The sequence below is a fragment of the Varanus komodoensis genome, unplaced genomic scaffold (assembly GCF_004798865.1).
Source record: "Varanus komodoensis strain SLA01 unplaced genomic scaffold, ASM479886v1 scaffold10, whole genome shotgun sequence".
Taxonomy (NCBI): Eukaryota; Metazoa; Chordata; class Lepidosauria; order Squamata; family Varanidae; genus Varanus; species Varanus komodoensis.
This window is the reverse complement of record NW_025335269.1, coordinates 8870734-8885940: the sequence shown is the minus strand read 5'-3', so window position 1 is coordinate 8885940 and position 15207 is coordinate 8870734. Positions and strand designations below refer to the sequence as shown.

Below are 15207 nucleotides of genomic sequence, written 5' to 3'. Positions count from 1 at the left end.
AATGGTTCCTGGTTTGGCCAAGAATCACAGCTGGAAAATAACATTTTGTGTCTTCATTAGTTGAACATATACTACTCCGCCATGCTGGGTAAAAGCTTTTCCAGTACTCTTACTCTTTAGTTTCATTCACCCACTAATCTTCCCAAAAGAGATGTATTTGCAATTTTCTTCCCCATTCCTGACTTTGAACATGATTAATAATTGACAACTTAATGCTCCAAAATCTGCCAGCTGAGGTTTAATGGTAGGGCTCTATTTTAAAGTAGATTTCCACCTTTTCTAAGTTTTGCTCACCCTGACAAAGTTGGTGCTTCCTATAGGGTGTTTCTGCACAAATTCTACCCATTGCGAGACCACCCCCAAATTGAAAATATCAGCCAAAGCAAACACTACAGGGGGAAGTCCATATGTAAGTAAAAGGAAGTTGCAATGTGCAAAGCTTTAGAAGGTAAGAAGGATACTATGAAGTAAAAGTTAGGAAACAAGTTTGCAATAGCCACTCTGTGGTATGGTTATGGATTTGGTGTCTATTTTATTTCACTAAATGTAATGTTTATGCTATGGATATTTCCAGCATATTTCTTTCTATATAGTTGGTGTTTAGTTCTATGAATGTTGTATTGCTTTGAAATTACTTGGCAAGTAGTTTGTCATTACTCATGCATACATACATACATGCATATGGAACATCTTAATTCCTTCTGCTTTAAAAAAGCTATTTCCTTTGCCTCAATCACATGTCTGTAATAGGGGAATGATAATCATAACAACAAACAGTAACACAGGACTCTTGTAAGGGCTGCTCAGATCATTATCTGGAGAACACTTGGAATCTTTAAAATGATAAATTCCTTTTAAGTGGAGTGTTTAAGTGGAGGCCTACAGTTCTCTGCTTTTCTATTTCAGAGAAATAGTAATTACAAATTAGGGTTCTGTTGTAACCCTACATTACAAGCTAATGGTATACTGTATATGAATGGGACATTTGTATATGATGAGCAAACCTTCCCTCAGGCCAAACAAAGTTTCTGTGTCAGCTGCTCATCCATTTCTGTTAATATTCCAGTACCAGCAGGTTCAGTCACCTTTCCTTCTGCCCTGCCTCCATCCTTTCCTTTCCTGGTCTTGCTCATGGTTGAAATTTAGGGCAGAGTTTATGCCAAGCTGTTTGGGTTGGTGGGCATATTTGGAATTCAGAGAGGGTACTGATGGTGCTCTCACAAATGGCTGCCATGGGGGCACACTTGCCCATTCCTAAAATGGCTGGCATGCTGGGCATGGTTAGTCACAAGGTATCCATGACCCAAGCAAGCCAGTGAGGTGAAGGGCTTCTCTACATGAGAGATGTAGTCTGGAGCCTCCTTTGTGGAGGAAAAATGCATCCTTTCCATAGGACTTTTTCCTGAGGGGTCGTATTTCTCTGTATTTCTATATATTCTATCAACAAAGCACAATGTGGTATACCTGCACTATAACAGATTTTTGTCTTTTCATAAGGCATTTTTTCCAGCTGGCCATGATTTAAAATTTAATACCAGATTTTCCTCACTCTAAAAATGGCTGGAAAACTCAAGAGAGACCTTGGAGGATGACAGCAGCCATGTCACGAAAAGGCCTGTGAGTGAGAGATAACAAGCACATCTGCCTTGTGTCGAAAAGCCCTAAAACAGAAGTAGCTCATGTCATCCTGTGACATCTGTGAGGCAGAATGAGGCACCAGCATCAGGCAGTGGACTGGGAAGAGGGGCAAATTGTCCCTGCACACAGGCAAGGAGGGCCCACCGCTTCTGCCCAGTCACCTGCACCAACACAACCCTGCCATGGCATTTGCTGCCATGACAGACTGGCCTGTGGGACCCTCTAGAGCAACTGTGCCCTCCTGCTTCTTTTCTAACCCCCCACCCTGTTATTTTTGTTGCCACCAGGTTATTCTCTTCACGTGTACTGCTTAGCTTCTGAGAAATGAAAATTCTCCTGCCTTCTTTTTTGTTTCATTAAAAAAACAGATGAAATTTTTACTTAGTAGACACCAATTGCATTCCTGCAAATGTAAAATACTTTGGAGACACAACCACTAATTATTGCTAACCCAATAAGCATGAAATTTATTATACCTAAATGGGCAAACTGAACTGGCTGCCATCCAGCTGCTGAACTGAAACTTGCAAGAGAGAATTTTCAAATGCTTTAATTTATTTATTTATTGATTTATTTCGTTACATAGCAGCAGCAGAGTGAGAAAGAGGAAATGAAGGAAGGGAAGGCATTCTTTCAGCTCTGCTAATTTTCTTCTGATGCTGCCCCTTCTATTTTCACCCAGCAGCAGCCATTTCATTTTGTGAACCAGGCTGGGAGATCTGATAGGGTGGAAAGGGAGCATGTTCATTTAAAAAATGAAAAAGAAAGCTTTTTTTTTTTTTTTTTTTTGGATTCTCCAAACTGTTCCTCTCCCTCTTCCTTCCTTCCTTCCATCCTTCCTTCCTTCCTTCCTTCCTTCCTGTATTCCTGCTTTCTTTTCTTGACAATTTTGCAACCCAAATTTGTCTTATACTGGATTCTTATTCTACAAATCTTGCTTATATTTACCTTTCTAGCATAAAGTCACTACTTCTTTCCTAATTCCATTGATTTCTGTTCTGGAAATAACATCAAGAATTAGGATTCATTGTCATCTTAAAAGTATTTTCTGCATTTTAATTGATAATGAAATTCCTATTGCAAATCACAATCTGGAATTTACTGTACATTTTAGATGACTGTAAAGTAACACAGATTGCATTCGTGGTCTTTCATGTAAAGTGTTAAGCCCTCCACCGATTGTCATTTTTCTCATCAGCTGCAACAGATGTGTCCTTTTCATTTGATGTTGGCAATGGCCCCGTGGAGATCATTGTGAGGTCACCCAGTGCACTCAATGACAACCAGTGGCATCGGGTTTTAGCAGAGCGGAATGTCAAAGAGGCCAGCCTGCAGGTGGACCAGCTCCCCAAAGAGACCCGGAAGGCACCCACAGAAGGTCACACTCGACTTGAGCTATACAGCCAACTGTACGTCGGTAAGTAGAAGTTGCATGCCGGTGACAGCCAGGGTCTATGTGCCCAGGGTCTGTCCTGTTGATATACTTATCGGGCCAGCAATTCTCTTCTTGTTCACTCATTCATTCATTCAGAAATATTTCTACCCATTCTACAGTTCTGAAGCTTCAGTTCAGCCTACAACAGAATGAGAAGATGCCAATCAATCATACCATTTAAAAAGTTCAGTGAAACAATATAAAAAACACTGTAGCAAAAAATACTATACTCTTAATCAGAAGCAGATAAATGCAATGAATGATTGGATGGATGGATGAAATGCTGGGAAGCTCAAACAGATAAAAAAAGTGTTCACTTGAGGCCAACAAGAAATCAAATTTGGTGACAGCAAGGTTTCCCTGGGGAGGGTATTTCACAGGGACGGCATTGCACCTGAACAGATTCTCTCTTAGTTGCCCCTTCATATTCAGACACAGCAGGGGGATTGAGAGAAGGGCTTCTAATTATGATGGTATTTGAGCATACTTATGTACCAGAAAGCCATCCTTCTGTTACTCAGGCACACTTCAATATCTGCTCCAAAATGGTCTGGCAGACAGTATAGGAGTTCAAGAACTGGTAAGATCTGTTCTGTATACCAATCTCAATGAACAACCTGCTAGTCATTTTTCACTAACAGGGATTTCCAAAAAGACAGTCCCACATGCAATTCATTCCAGTAGTCCAACTTAGAGGTCACAAGAGCATGGATATTCGTGGCCACATTGTCTTGGTCTAGGAGAGGTTTCAGTTGAAATGCCAGCCTTAGAGGTGTGATGTGCTTCATACCACAGATATCAGCTGAGCCTCCAACTGGATCAACTGGTACCTGCCAAACTACTTAAAGAGCAGTGCAAGCATATGCAAAACAGATTAGTTACTTGTGTATTTATTTATCATATTTATATCCTGCCATTTTCCTGCAAGGAGCTCAAAGTAGCTTTAATAATCCTCTTTCATTTTATCCCCGTAACAACCCTATGAGGCTGATTAGGCTGAGAAACAAAGTCAGCTAGTGTACTTCATGGATGAGCAGGCATTATAACCCAGGTCTGCTGAATCCCAGTCCAACATTCGAAGCACTATACCACACTATTTTCACAGTCAGGTCACCCACTATACAGGCAGTCCCTGGGTTATGAACAAGTTCCTTTCTCCATCCACCCCTGTAAACCATGAATGCAAGACTTGGCCTTAAGTGCTCACAGGCTGGATTTGCAAGATAACCCGAGGAGAAAGGCATGGCTGCTTCTCTTCCTCACCCCTTCATGTGCCAGGTGTATGCCATGCAGTTTGCTTAATTATCCTCATAGCACACAGGTTGCCTGGTCATCCAAACTGGTGATGTAAATGCAGGTGGTGTCCAAACCATCCTAAAACCCATGGCCTGTTACAGGGTTTGGAAGCCATCCACACCCACTGAACACCATGAAGGTAATTGGCATGTCACACAGCATGCAACTGGCACCTGACATTTTTCCATGGTGATCACATGAACCTGTGACCAATGGTAGAGATTTGAGGGCTGTTTACACTCCATTAAAAGGAGAAGAGTCACTTTGATTAGTTTAGATTGATTGGTGGTTTCAGAGATTACACACCAAACTGGAGACAGTGCCATCTTATCCATTTCAATAGAAGGTTTCAGCTATGTTTTGTCCTAGCTTGCCAGATTTTTGCGGGGGGGCAAGGATATAGGCATTTTAAAAGTTCATTAGGGAAGAAATCTGCATGAAATATACATGTTAATTCCTATCAATATATGTAATGTAAATATACTTCTAGGATTTGCTTAAAGGTTACAGAGGGCAAAAACAGTCAATCCCAAACAAATACATTCATAATTTAGTTGCACCTTTCCCTATAGTATTTATTTATAACACTCATTTACTTATGTATTGCATTTCTGTATTGCTGTTGTTAGTCGCGAAGTCATGTCCGACCCATCGCGACCCCATGGACAACATTCTTCCGGGCCTTCCTGTCTTCCACCATCCCCCAGAGTCCACTCAAGCTCACGCCTGCTGCTTCAGTGACTCCATCTAGCCACCTCATCCTCTGCCGTCCCCTTCTTCTTTTGCCATCTATTGTTCCCAGCATTAGGCTCTTCTCAAGGGAGTCCTTCCTTCTCATTAGGTGGCCAAAGTATTTGAGTTTCATCTTCACTATCTGGCCTTCTAAAGAGCAGTCAGGGTTGATCTCCTCTAGGACTGACCAGTTTGATCGTCTTGCAGTCCAGGGGACTCACAGGAGTTTCCTCCAGTACCACAATTCAAAGGTCTCAATTCTTCTGCACTCAGCCTTCCTTATGGTCCAGCTTTCACAGCCATACATTGCAAATTTCTGTATTACCCAATAGCAAATCCCAACAGCAAGCCATCCCAAGCCAATGGGATGTTTTTCCCCTAGGTTTAATTTTTATGCAAGGAAAAATTATTTGAGGGGAGGGGGTTGCAGGATTTTGGAAGGGCTCAGTTAGCCTTTCCTTCTCCAAATATAGTCCCCCTTGAAAATTGCCTCCTGAACAGCAATTAAGCTAAATTCACTGGCAGCAGCTATGGACTCCCAAGGCTCTAAAAACAAGTTTGGGACCAAACTCCCATGTTCCAGTGCTAACAGTGTCTCTGCATGCTACCCACCTCTTCTGAACAAAGTGGAACCTTTTTTGAGCCAAGGTGTTAATGAGGAGCAACACAAAATGGCAGCAGAATGCTGCCTTCTGGGGGAAAATCCTCATTTTAGATTTCCAGCTTTGGGTAGATAGGAAATAATGTAATGGACACATAAATCAGGGATTTCTGCAAGTGCTAGGTAAGCCATTTAGAAATCCCAGCCATTCCTTAGTCATTTTGAATGTTTGCACCTTTTATTAAAATAAAATAACTTGGGGGATCTCCTAAAATAAGGAAGGTCTATCTGGATAAAGCAAGCCCTTTAGTGGGGTGGGGGGGGGGGCGTTAATAGCAAATAAGTTGTGTAAACTCATTTGTATCTGATAAGGGTTTTAAAAAATATAAGGAAGAACAAATCAGCTTAATGAGTAATGACTGTGCAATTGAGGAGGCTGCACTGCCATTTCAGCTCCACCGGTGTTCTGGTACCTGAAGGCTTTATTCATCATTTTAATGTATTTCATTTACTCCACTTCTATGAGCATAAGATGTCAAAAATAAGCTACCTGTCTCCCTTTCTTCATCATTTCACACAGCCCTGATTCCATCCAAAGAAGTTGCCATATCTGCATTCGTAAGATCTACTTAGATTTTTGCACTTGCTGTTTTCTGAGACAATGGGAATGACTTCACCCTGATGCTGTGGGAACACACTCCCCTTGCCCTAACAGTCCCTAAGGGACAAACATGGTGGGGAATCCTTTGAAGCTTTGTTGCACTCAAGCAGACCACTGGTCCACCACGTAAAAGTTGGTATAAGTTGTCCAAGGCTTTCCTGGCTCTGCTACATGAGAACATATTAACTAGATTGAGCCTGGCCCTTTCTGCATGCAGAGCATGTGCTGCTGCTACAGAGCTAGAGGCAAAACCCGCTACATTTGTTCCTTTGACTGAACTGCTGAGACTGTTTTGTTTACGTCTCTGTTAGTTCTGTCCTGTAAACTGAAATAGATTTGCAGAAGGAACTGCGCTTATTTTAGGCAGCAATTTTGAGAGGACATTGAGTTGTGATGAGCCATTTGTCATAATGCTTAACTGTTAAAGGAGATGGGAGTAGCTCACCATTGGCATTTGTGTGCCTGAGAATTCAACAGCATTTCCTATTTCATGCTCTCCTCTTTTTGCAGCTATATCTACGAAGGTTGCTTTGGTGGAGGGAGGTGGGCCAGCTACTTGTTGGAACAACCCCAGCTCCCTCTCCATAACCCCCTTGGCAGGTTGGTAACTGAACTGGGGAACAGCTCCTACAGATGGGGCTTCATTTTGCCCTTACACTTCCAGTCATTGGCTATATTGTATAACATGTGAGATGGGCTGTTTACTACCCACAAATAAAAAACATTTTGTCCATTATTGATTTAGCATTGTATATTCTTGTCCAGGTGCTGCAGGCGGACAAAAGGGATACCTGGGCTGCATTCGCTCTTTAAGAATGAATGGCTTGACTCTGAATTTAGAAGAGAGAGCAGAAGTCACACCAGGTGTGGAACCTGGGTGTTCAGGCCATTGCACTAGCTATGGAATGTACTGCAGGAATGGTGGCACATGTGTTGAAAAATACAATGGATTCATCTGTGACTGCTCCAGAACAGCATACGATGGAACGTACTGCACAAAAGGTAAAAGACTAACAGGGCAAACCTATGCATATCTATACTGAGTAGTTGAGTTCAGCAGGGACTACTCCGGGCTAACTGTATAGGACTGAAGCCTTTCACAGCAGTTCAAATCACAGCAGTTCAAATTGGAACACAATGGACATAGTAGATAACATTTTGTTACATGTAAAATATGTGCATGTCTTCTTATACATAGTGCAATACATCATGCTCATAATCCCCTACCTGCAGCAAGTTGATAACAATCAGCAGAATCACATGTTAAATCTTTTATGCAGCTGTGGTCTGCATGGGGAGGGTGGGAGCATTTCAGCCTTTCTATGAGAATAAAACTTCCCAAACACAGAAAACTAGCACTTCAGAGAGCAGGCCAGGCTGAATTCTTCTTCTTGACTTGCTTGTTTTCTATTTGCAGAAAAAAAAATTCCTACACAGTATCATTCCTTAGCCTGAGAAGTGTTGTGTCTCTGCACAGCCTAGCTCACAATAAGATTTATTCTAGTTTTTCTGGTTGCTCTAGAAGACCCAGCACACATCCCTCCCTGGATGAAAAGATTGTTTTCTCGAACAGAGATGGCAGAAGCCAAAGTAGCTCAGCTCATATTACTATCCACATATTTATTACCTATTGAGGGAGTAAGGAAGTTGGGGGTTGCTTGAATATTGTGTAAATCCCCTCTTTTTAACTGTTAAGAACAAATCAAAAAGGGTATGTATATTTAGCAGCAGTTGTCTGCTTTTGCTCCTTTCCTGTTGGGACAGTATCATCCCCTTCTTTACTGAATCAATAGCGACTTTGTAGAACTGGACATGAAACAAAGAGGTATTTCAAATGCAGGATATATGTCAATATTTACTTGCAAAAGCAAATTCTTGCATTAGTATTCGAATGTGTAGCTAAGTAAAATCAGTCAAGTTTGAAGATCATTCTGTGCATATTCATTTCCAGATTTCTGGTACTGTGGATTGTTGGCTTTTGTCTCCCTCTGCAGAATGTTATCTGTTTATGCTATGGGCTTTTCCCTTATTCTGTCACCCAAATGGGGTTACAAAGGACACATTTTAATAGTTGAAGCATTGCAGCTAAGCTAGTTCCTGACTGACACCAAAGTTATTACAATAAATACATTTCTTTTTACAGATAATCAGAATATAAATATTAATATATATTATAGTGACAGTAATATCCCAATTTGGAAGACTGGCTACAGATAATTAAGTTTAGATGCCAGTGAAAAAATCTATAAGTTGAGAATAAAAATTATTTCAGGCACAAATCTACATGTGTTCAAATACATTGTGCCCTTACATTAAAGACTTTACATAAAGTATAGTATAAGATGTAAAGTAAAACCATCTGTGAAGAACTTTACTGTATATAAACATAAAACTGAGGATTACAGCAAGGTAATTGTTTTGGTTAATCAACAGAATATGATTTGAATCAGTGGAGAATATATATATATCTATATTGACTTTTAATTTACTGATTAAACAAAGCATTCATCCCTATTTTAATAAAATTAAAATTAAATATAATTTAGTTAGAAAATAAGTGCTTGCCAGTCTCTAGAAACTGATATTGTGACTAGAAAGTTCTATTTCTTAATTGCCTGGTTCACATAGCACAGAAGTTCCCAATGAGAACAAAGAGGAAGTCTGTGCTAAGATTTTCATTTGGATTTAGTTCTCTTTTGTCAATCAAGATAAAATCTAGGAACTGCCTGACTCCACAGGCAAACTTGCAGGTCTCAATCAACAAGAAAGTTCCATGTTTTGGCAAAATCATGAATGAGAAGCAGGAACAAAGTCATTGAATTTTATGTTCAGAACTGGGATTGATTTACTGTTTACAGGTTTTTTTTCTAATTGCTCAATTTACATTTGAATTTTATGCACTGTGGTCCAAATATTAGAAATTTGACTTTATCTTCAAATGTGATATTACTTTTATAGGGGGTATGAACATAAATCAAATATTTTCTAGGAATCCAGGGCATAGAAAAGTTTGGGAACCACTGCCATTGCCTAACAAGCCAGAGTACAGGTTGACTGCAGGTTGCTACTGAACTGAGTTGTTGTTGAATCATTGGTTGTTACATTGTGCGAATTCTAATGCATTAACAAATCATGAACAACCCACAAGCTATCAACAAACCATATTTGGATAGAATATCAACTGGTTGGATTTTTTTTTCTTAATATTCATTTGAGGGACGGGGATGGGGATGTCAGTGGGGAAGGAAAAAATTTCTGAACTCATAATTCAAAAAAGACATCTGGTCTCTCCCAGCAGTATTCACCCTCTCGCCCATAGGAATAGTCTGGACATTCAAACAAGAGTTGTTGGGATAAAAGCCTGAGGTAGTCATATTTAGAGTAGCCTCCTTGAAATCAGTTCCAATTAACTGTCAGTTGCACAAGCAGTGGAAGTACAGCCAACATGCTTGGAATATGTGCTATAAACTTTGCTGCATATAACTAGAGAGGGTTGTTGGTATGCTGGTATCACAGCACACTATGAACAAACAACAGAATCCAGGAAAGCTGCAATCCTACACACACTTATCTAGGAGTAGTTCTCATTGAACTCAGTGGGGCTTATACATGATTAAAAATAATGTGCAAAATAGCAATACAACTGATACTGTGAGCACCTCCTTTCTTTGGACCATGGAACTTTGCAAACTGCTCTTTTTTGACATGGCAAGTAAATTTGTTCCATTGGGGAATATGAGTCACCAGTAAAAGTTTAGTCAATAAAATATATTTTAATTTATTTCATAATTTGAAAGCTGTGGCTAATAATTATCCATATGGCATTGTTTGATTTTAGTGCATCATTATTGATTTAAGTATATAGTTCCAATAGCAAATTAAAAATGTAATTAAAGCATTTACATACTGCACAATGAAACACTATAAGAATATGTGACATCTGGAAACTCCCTTGCAGCGCAGGCTACACTTCTTTCTAATAATCTCCCTGCCTGGTAACAACCAGAAAATCATAACACTAGTCTAGAAAATTAGGAAAAAAAAGGGTGGGGGAGTGAGAGAAAGTAATACGCATTGTTATCCCGGTAAAGAAGATTTTAAAAATTTAGTAGTAGCCTAATCTTTTAATGATGTATCTTCAGATATTATCTCCAAGTCTTAAAAATCTGAACATGAGAAATAATCTTAAAAACATTTTATTGGTCTAAATAAACAATTGCATACACTCATAAAGCCACAAAGTTTTATTGTTAACAAGTTCCCATTTGTCTTTCTGTCATGCAAGTGACTTTTATTTTATAGAGAGACATAGAGAGGGGGAGAAAGAGAGATAAAACCGAGATTGATAAGCCTTACTTAGATCCAGCACATAATAGCTAACGCATACACTGCTGCCTTCTAATATGTGACTTTCTACTCTGTATAAACAGAACATGTAGTGACAGAGTCCATCAGATTTCTTTTTGTCACCAAAGCTCAAATCTATGTCAGACTGGGCAAATATGCTGGGCAAGAAATGCTCTTGTCAAAGTCCAGTTGTCAAAGCTGATCACTGCAATCCAAAACCCGGTTTCAGACCTTATCACCAGGCCAAGGTCATAACCCAGAGAGATTTTCAAAGAGTAAAGCAGGCCAGAAAAGGGCAGGGGTAGGAATCAAGACATGCAGTGAGACAGAAATGAGGCAAGCAGGATATAAGAAATGCAACAGACCAGGTTACTGTTTCATTACTGAGAGAGAGGAAACAGCTGACAGGAGCAATGCTTATAGGGATTATGCGACAAAAAGAACTGCTCTGAAGGACTCCCAAAATAGGAGAAGGACTCCTCAAAATAAAGTGGAAATGCAAATGGTGTCAAGGGACATCAATTTACTTAAAATGTGCATGTACAGATTTATATAGAGAGTGATTTAAAAATAGGAATTACTGTCATGATTTAAATAAAATGCAGTATATCTCACCATTTATTTAGTTGGTTAGTTGAAGCTTTTATAAACCATTCAATTAGCAACCAGCTCTCAGAACAGAATTAAAACAATCTAAAAACAAACTAAAAAAAATAGAAAAGCATTATCAACATGGTAAATAACTTCCAACAATGACAGTAATAATAACAATATATAATAGCAGAATAAAACCAATCACAGAATGCCAATGACCATATAGATAAGGCCAAAATAAAATCCAAAACATTGTTTAGCAATTAAAATTACAGGTAAGTAAAAAGATTTTGTCCTGGCACTGAAATATATACAGAGTCAGCACTAGGCAAACCTCCCTGGGGGACTGATTCCATAACCAGAGTACCATGGCTGAAAAGGCCCTTCTCCACGTAGTCAGCCTCTGTATATCCTTCACAGTAGGCTCTCAGAGAAGGACCTCCGCAGATGACCTTAGGGTCTGAGAAGGTATATATGGGAAGAGATGCTCCATTAGATACCCAGCTCCTAAACCATAATAAAAAAACACTGCAGCCAGGTGGTTTGTGTGCCTTGTTCAGTCTGCTGTGCAATGCTGCTGATGGGCAAGTTCAAGGTTCTTCCTTCTAACGGTTCTTCATCTTTAAACCAGACTTAGATTGAACTGCCCTTCACAAAGGGGTCTCTCCTCTATAAAAGAGAACACATGGCCACCCTGCCAAGAGACTACTCCCACTCACAAGGTTATGACAGAGAGGTTAAGGCCAGGCTCTTGGAACAACCAATGCTTCTGCTTCAACTAGACCTGCCATTCTTGACAGCCTTCACTCCTTATTGTGTTTTGCCTATGAGGGCCAAATTCCATTTCAGGGACACTCTTGGCTGCATTCTAGTGGCAGCCAGGCCAAAGGCAAAAGAAATCAAAAGTACCAGCATATTTTAGCTTAAAGCTCTTGCTACCAATAACCAAGTCTTAGGAGAGGCATTTCAACCTTTTAAATTGGGGGAAAGCTACATAAAGCCAGGAAATCACCAAACAATTTAGTGAATGGGTGAAAGGATGGATTAGGACAGGCTGGATTTGGGTAATGGGTCTGAGGTTTTGCACCTTGTCACTAAATTCAGTTGTAGCCCTAAGGGTGAACTGGAACTGCTAAGTGAATTAATTGGCACAAACCAGAAGTATTAGAATCAGGCTTGCAAATCAGACTAGAGGCTAGCTCAGACAAGGTTTTAAGATACAAAGCCTAAAGTAAAGTGCAGAAGCAGCCTCATTCCCACCTAGCCTGCCTCTTCCAAAACCAGATGTCATTATGGCATACGTGATGTTCACATAAAACCTGTATGGATAAAGTTGAACATGCATAGGCCCAGGCTGCATTCATTTCCATTAAAACTAGGAAATTAGGGCCCAGTTTGGACACTTTGTCTGCAGAAGCCAATGTCCCCCAGGTCCAGAGAAGATAGGAGTACACCCAGTAGGAAGCATGATCAATGAAGATCTGTGTGTGCCAAAGCCTCATTCAAACCGGCCACAGGACAAGAAAATATTTGATGAACATGTCTGTGCATTCTGGTAGCAAACATAGCTCCTGTTTACTTTTTCCTTTCACAATAGTGCTGTTCAGTTTGAATGCACCGGTAGAAAAGAGTGAGATGAAAAACTCAGGCAAATAAACACCAGTGACATTAGGAAACGGCCAAGATTGGTTTATAACTACCAAATGCTTCTTGGAGTAAGTGTGGGCCACACACAATAAGGATATATTTATTGATGAAATTCATGCTTGGAATTTCTGATTGATGACTGCTGTGAAATTGCACTGCTTTTAGTCTGAGGAGGGTCCCCAATCCCACCTATGAATGACATTCTGGGTGCCTCAGATTTGCAGTAGCTCTACCAAGGACAAAGCTGTCAAAATGGAATTTGACATCTCTTTCTATTAGGGGCTTTTTTTAGCTGGGAGGGGGTATAATCAGCTGCAATTGTTCTTTCACTGATCTGAGAAATTGTTATGAGGAGCAGCTGAAATGAGTCTGCAGTACCAGAGATTGCTTTCCTGACCTTATTGTGCCCTTAGTTTATGTATGTTTTTCCTCCATCATGGTAGCAGTCCAGCGGCACTTAATGGCATTTCTGAGGGCTGAACCCGTTTGTATTCATTTTTGGATTTTTAATGGCTCTCTGCCTAAGCAGAAGGGTTAAGGGGCATAGCCTAAAATTAATGGGCTTGCTTTTACACAAGAAGGAAGCATCTTAAGGGACAAGGCTAGGAGAGGACCAGGGAGAACTCAGCCTTCAGTTAGCAAAGCAGCAATGTTCTTTTATTCCAGAAAGTGTTTGTTGAGTTCTAGTTTTAATATATTACTGTCACACCCCCTAGTTTTGTTTTGTTTTTTTGTTTTTTTAGCTTCTCCTGGTGAATTTTATTATTTTTATTTTAAATTTTTGAATGTTTTTCTGTATTGTTACTCTGAATTATCCTATAGAAAGGAATGATATGAACTAGATTTTTTGGAATGGCATTCTTGGACTGCCATTTTGAGAGGACAATCATCATGACAGGCTAAGCCTCTACCATCATTACCGAAACTGGGCTACTGGCACTCCCAGTGTCATTCAGTTCATTCACTCTATTTTCTCTTGGTTTTATTCATTTTTACACATTTATTGATTGCATTGTTATTTCACTTTCCCTACAAGAATCTCAGGGTGACATTGTAAAGAGGCTGCAACAACCCTACGTAATCTATTAGATTTACTGATCATGACTGACTCACTGTTACCCTGTGAGCTTCATAGGTGAGTGGGAATTTGAACACAGGTCTTCCTGTTCTAAAGTTCAATGCTCTATCAGCTGTGGGAGGGGACAGCAGGTGGTACTTCCTGGATCACTCAATCTCACCAAGGACCACTTGTCTTCACTAGGTTTTCACATAAATCTCTAAAGATGAACTGAAACCAGTTGTCTTGACAAATTTGTTTTGGGATTCTGGGTGAGGTCTTGAGCAAGATTAGCTCTGTCAGCATTAGCAAATTTCCCCATATTTTTCCTGTTAGAAAACTTGAAAGATGAAGAGGTGCCCTCTCCTACCTTCTGCACATGTAAACATGTTCAGATGCACCAAACAGGAGATCAAAGGGACATTTGCCATCTTAAGGTTCTATCTTTTCCAAATGTCTCCTTCAAAATAACAGTTTGGCCAGATATATGATGAAATGCAATACTTTTAAATATTTATCATTAAACTGCATAAAAGCGATCTTAGCATTTTAAACTTCAATGAGTTTAAACCGATACAATATTAGCAATGATTCAGCATGATTACTGAATTAAGTCAAGTTACAGGAAGCCAGATTCCTGCTGAACATCAGGAGGTACTTCCTGTATGATGATGGAGCCAATGACCTAGGTGGGTTGTGATCATTCCCACACTGGAGGCATTTAAGATCCAGCTGGTCAGCCATCCAAGAAGGATGGTTTAACTCAAAGTCCTGCACTGAGCAGGAGGTTGGACCTGAGAGCTCTCTGCCGCCTTGCTCTCCTATTCTATGATTCTAAGTCATTTAGCAGTCAGGATGAGAATGGGACAGCCGCTGGAAGTTAAGCACATGGGTGCATTAAGTAGGGCTGTGCTGGATTTGGAGTAAAGGGCTGTGTAGTCCAGTATTCTGCTTCCACATTGGCCTACCAGATATCACTGGAAAGCCCAGAACAGGATACAAACTCAATAGCTCCCTTCCATGCATTTTTTTCAGAAACTGATATTCAGTGATATACTACCTCTAATACTGGAGGTATTAGACCCATACAAAACTAATAGCCTCAGACAGCTTTATCCTCCATGGATTTTTCAGATCTCCCTGTAAAGCTGTCCTAGCCATCCCTAGATCCTATGGTAAGGAATTCCATAGCTTAACTA

At 40.1% G+C, this 15207-nt stretch overlaps 1 protein-coding gene across 1 annotated transcript in view; it reads left to right on the top strand.

Moving 5' to 3' along the window:
- CNTNAP2 (contactin associated protein 2) overlaps window positions 1-15207 on the top strand; it is an 870382-nt gene that overhangs the window by 767200 nt on the left and 87975 nt on the right. The window contains exons 19-20 of the mRNA XM_044419123.1: window positions 2837-3055; window positions 7129-7365. Of these exons, the coding sequence (XP_044275058.1) occupies window positions 2837-3055; window positions 7129-7365 (456 nt within the window). The remainder of the gene's footprint in view (window positions 1-2836; window positions 3056-7128; window positions 7366-15207) is intronic.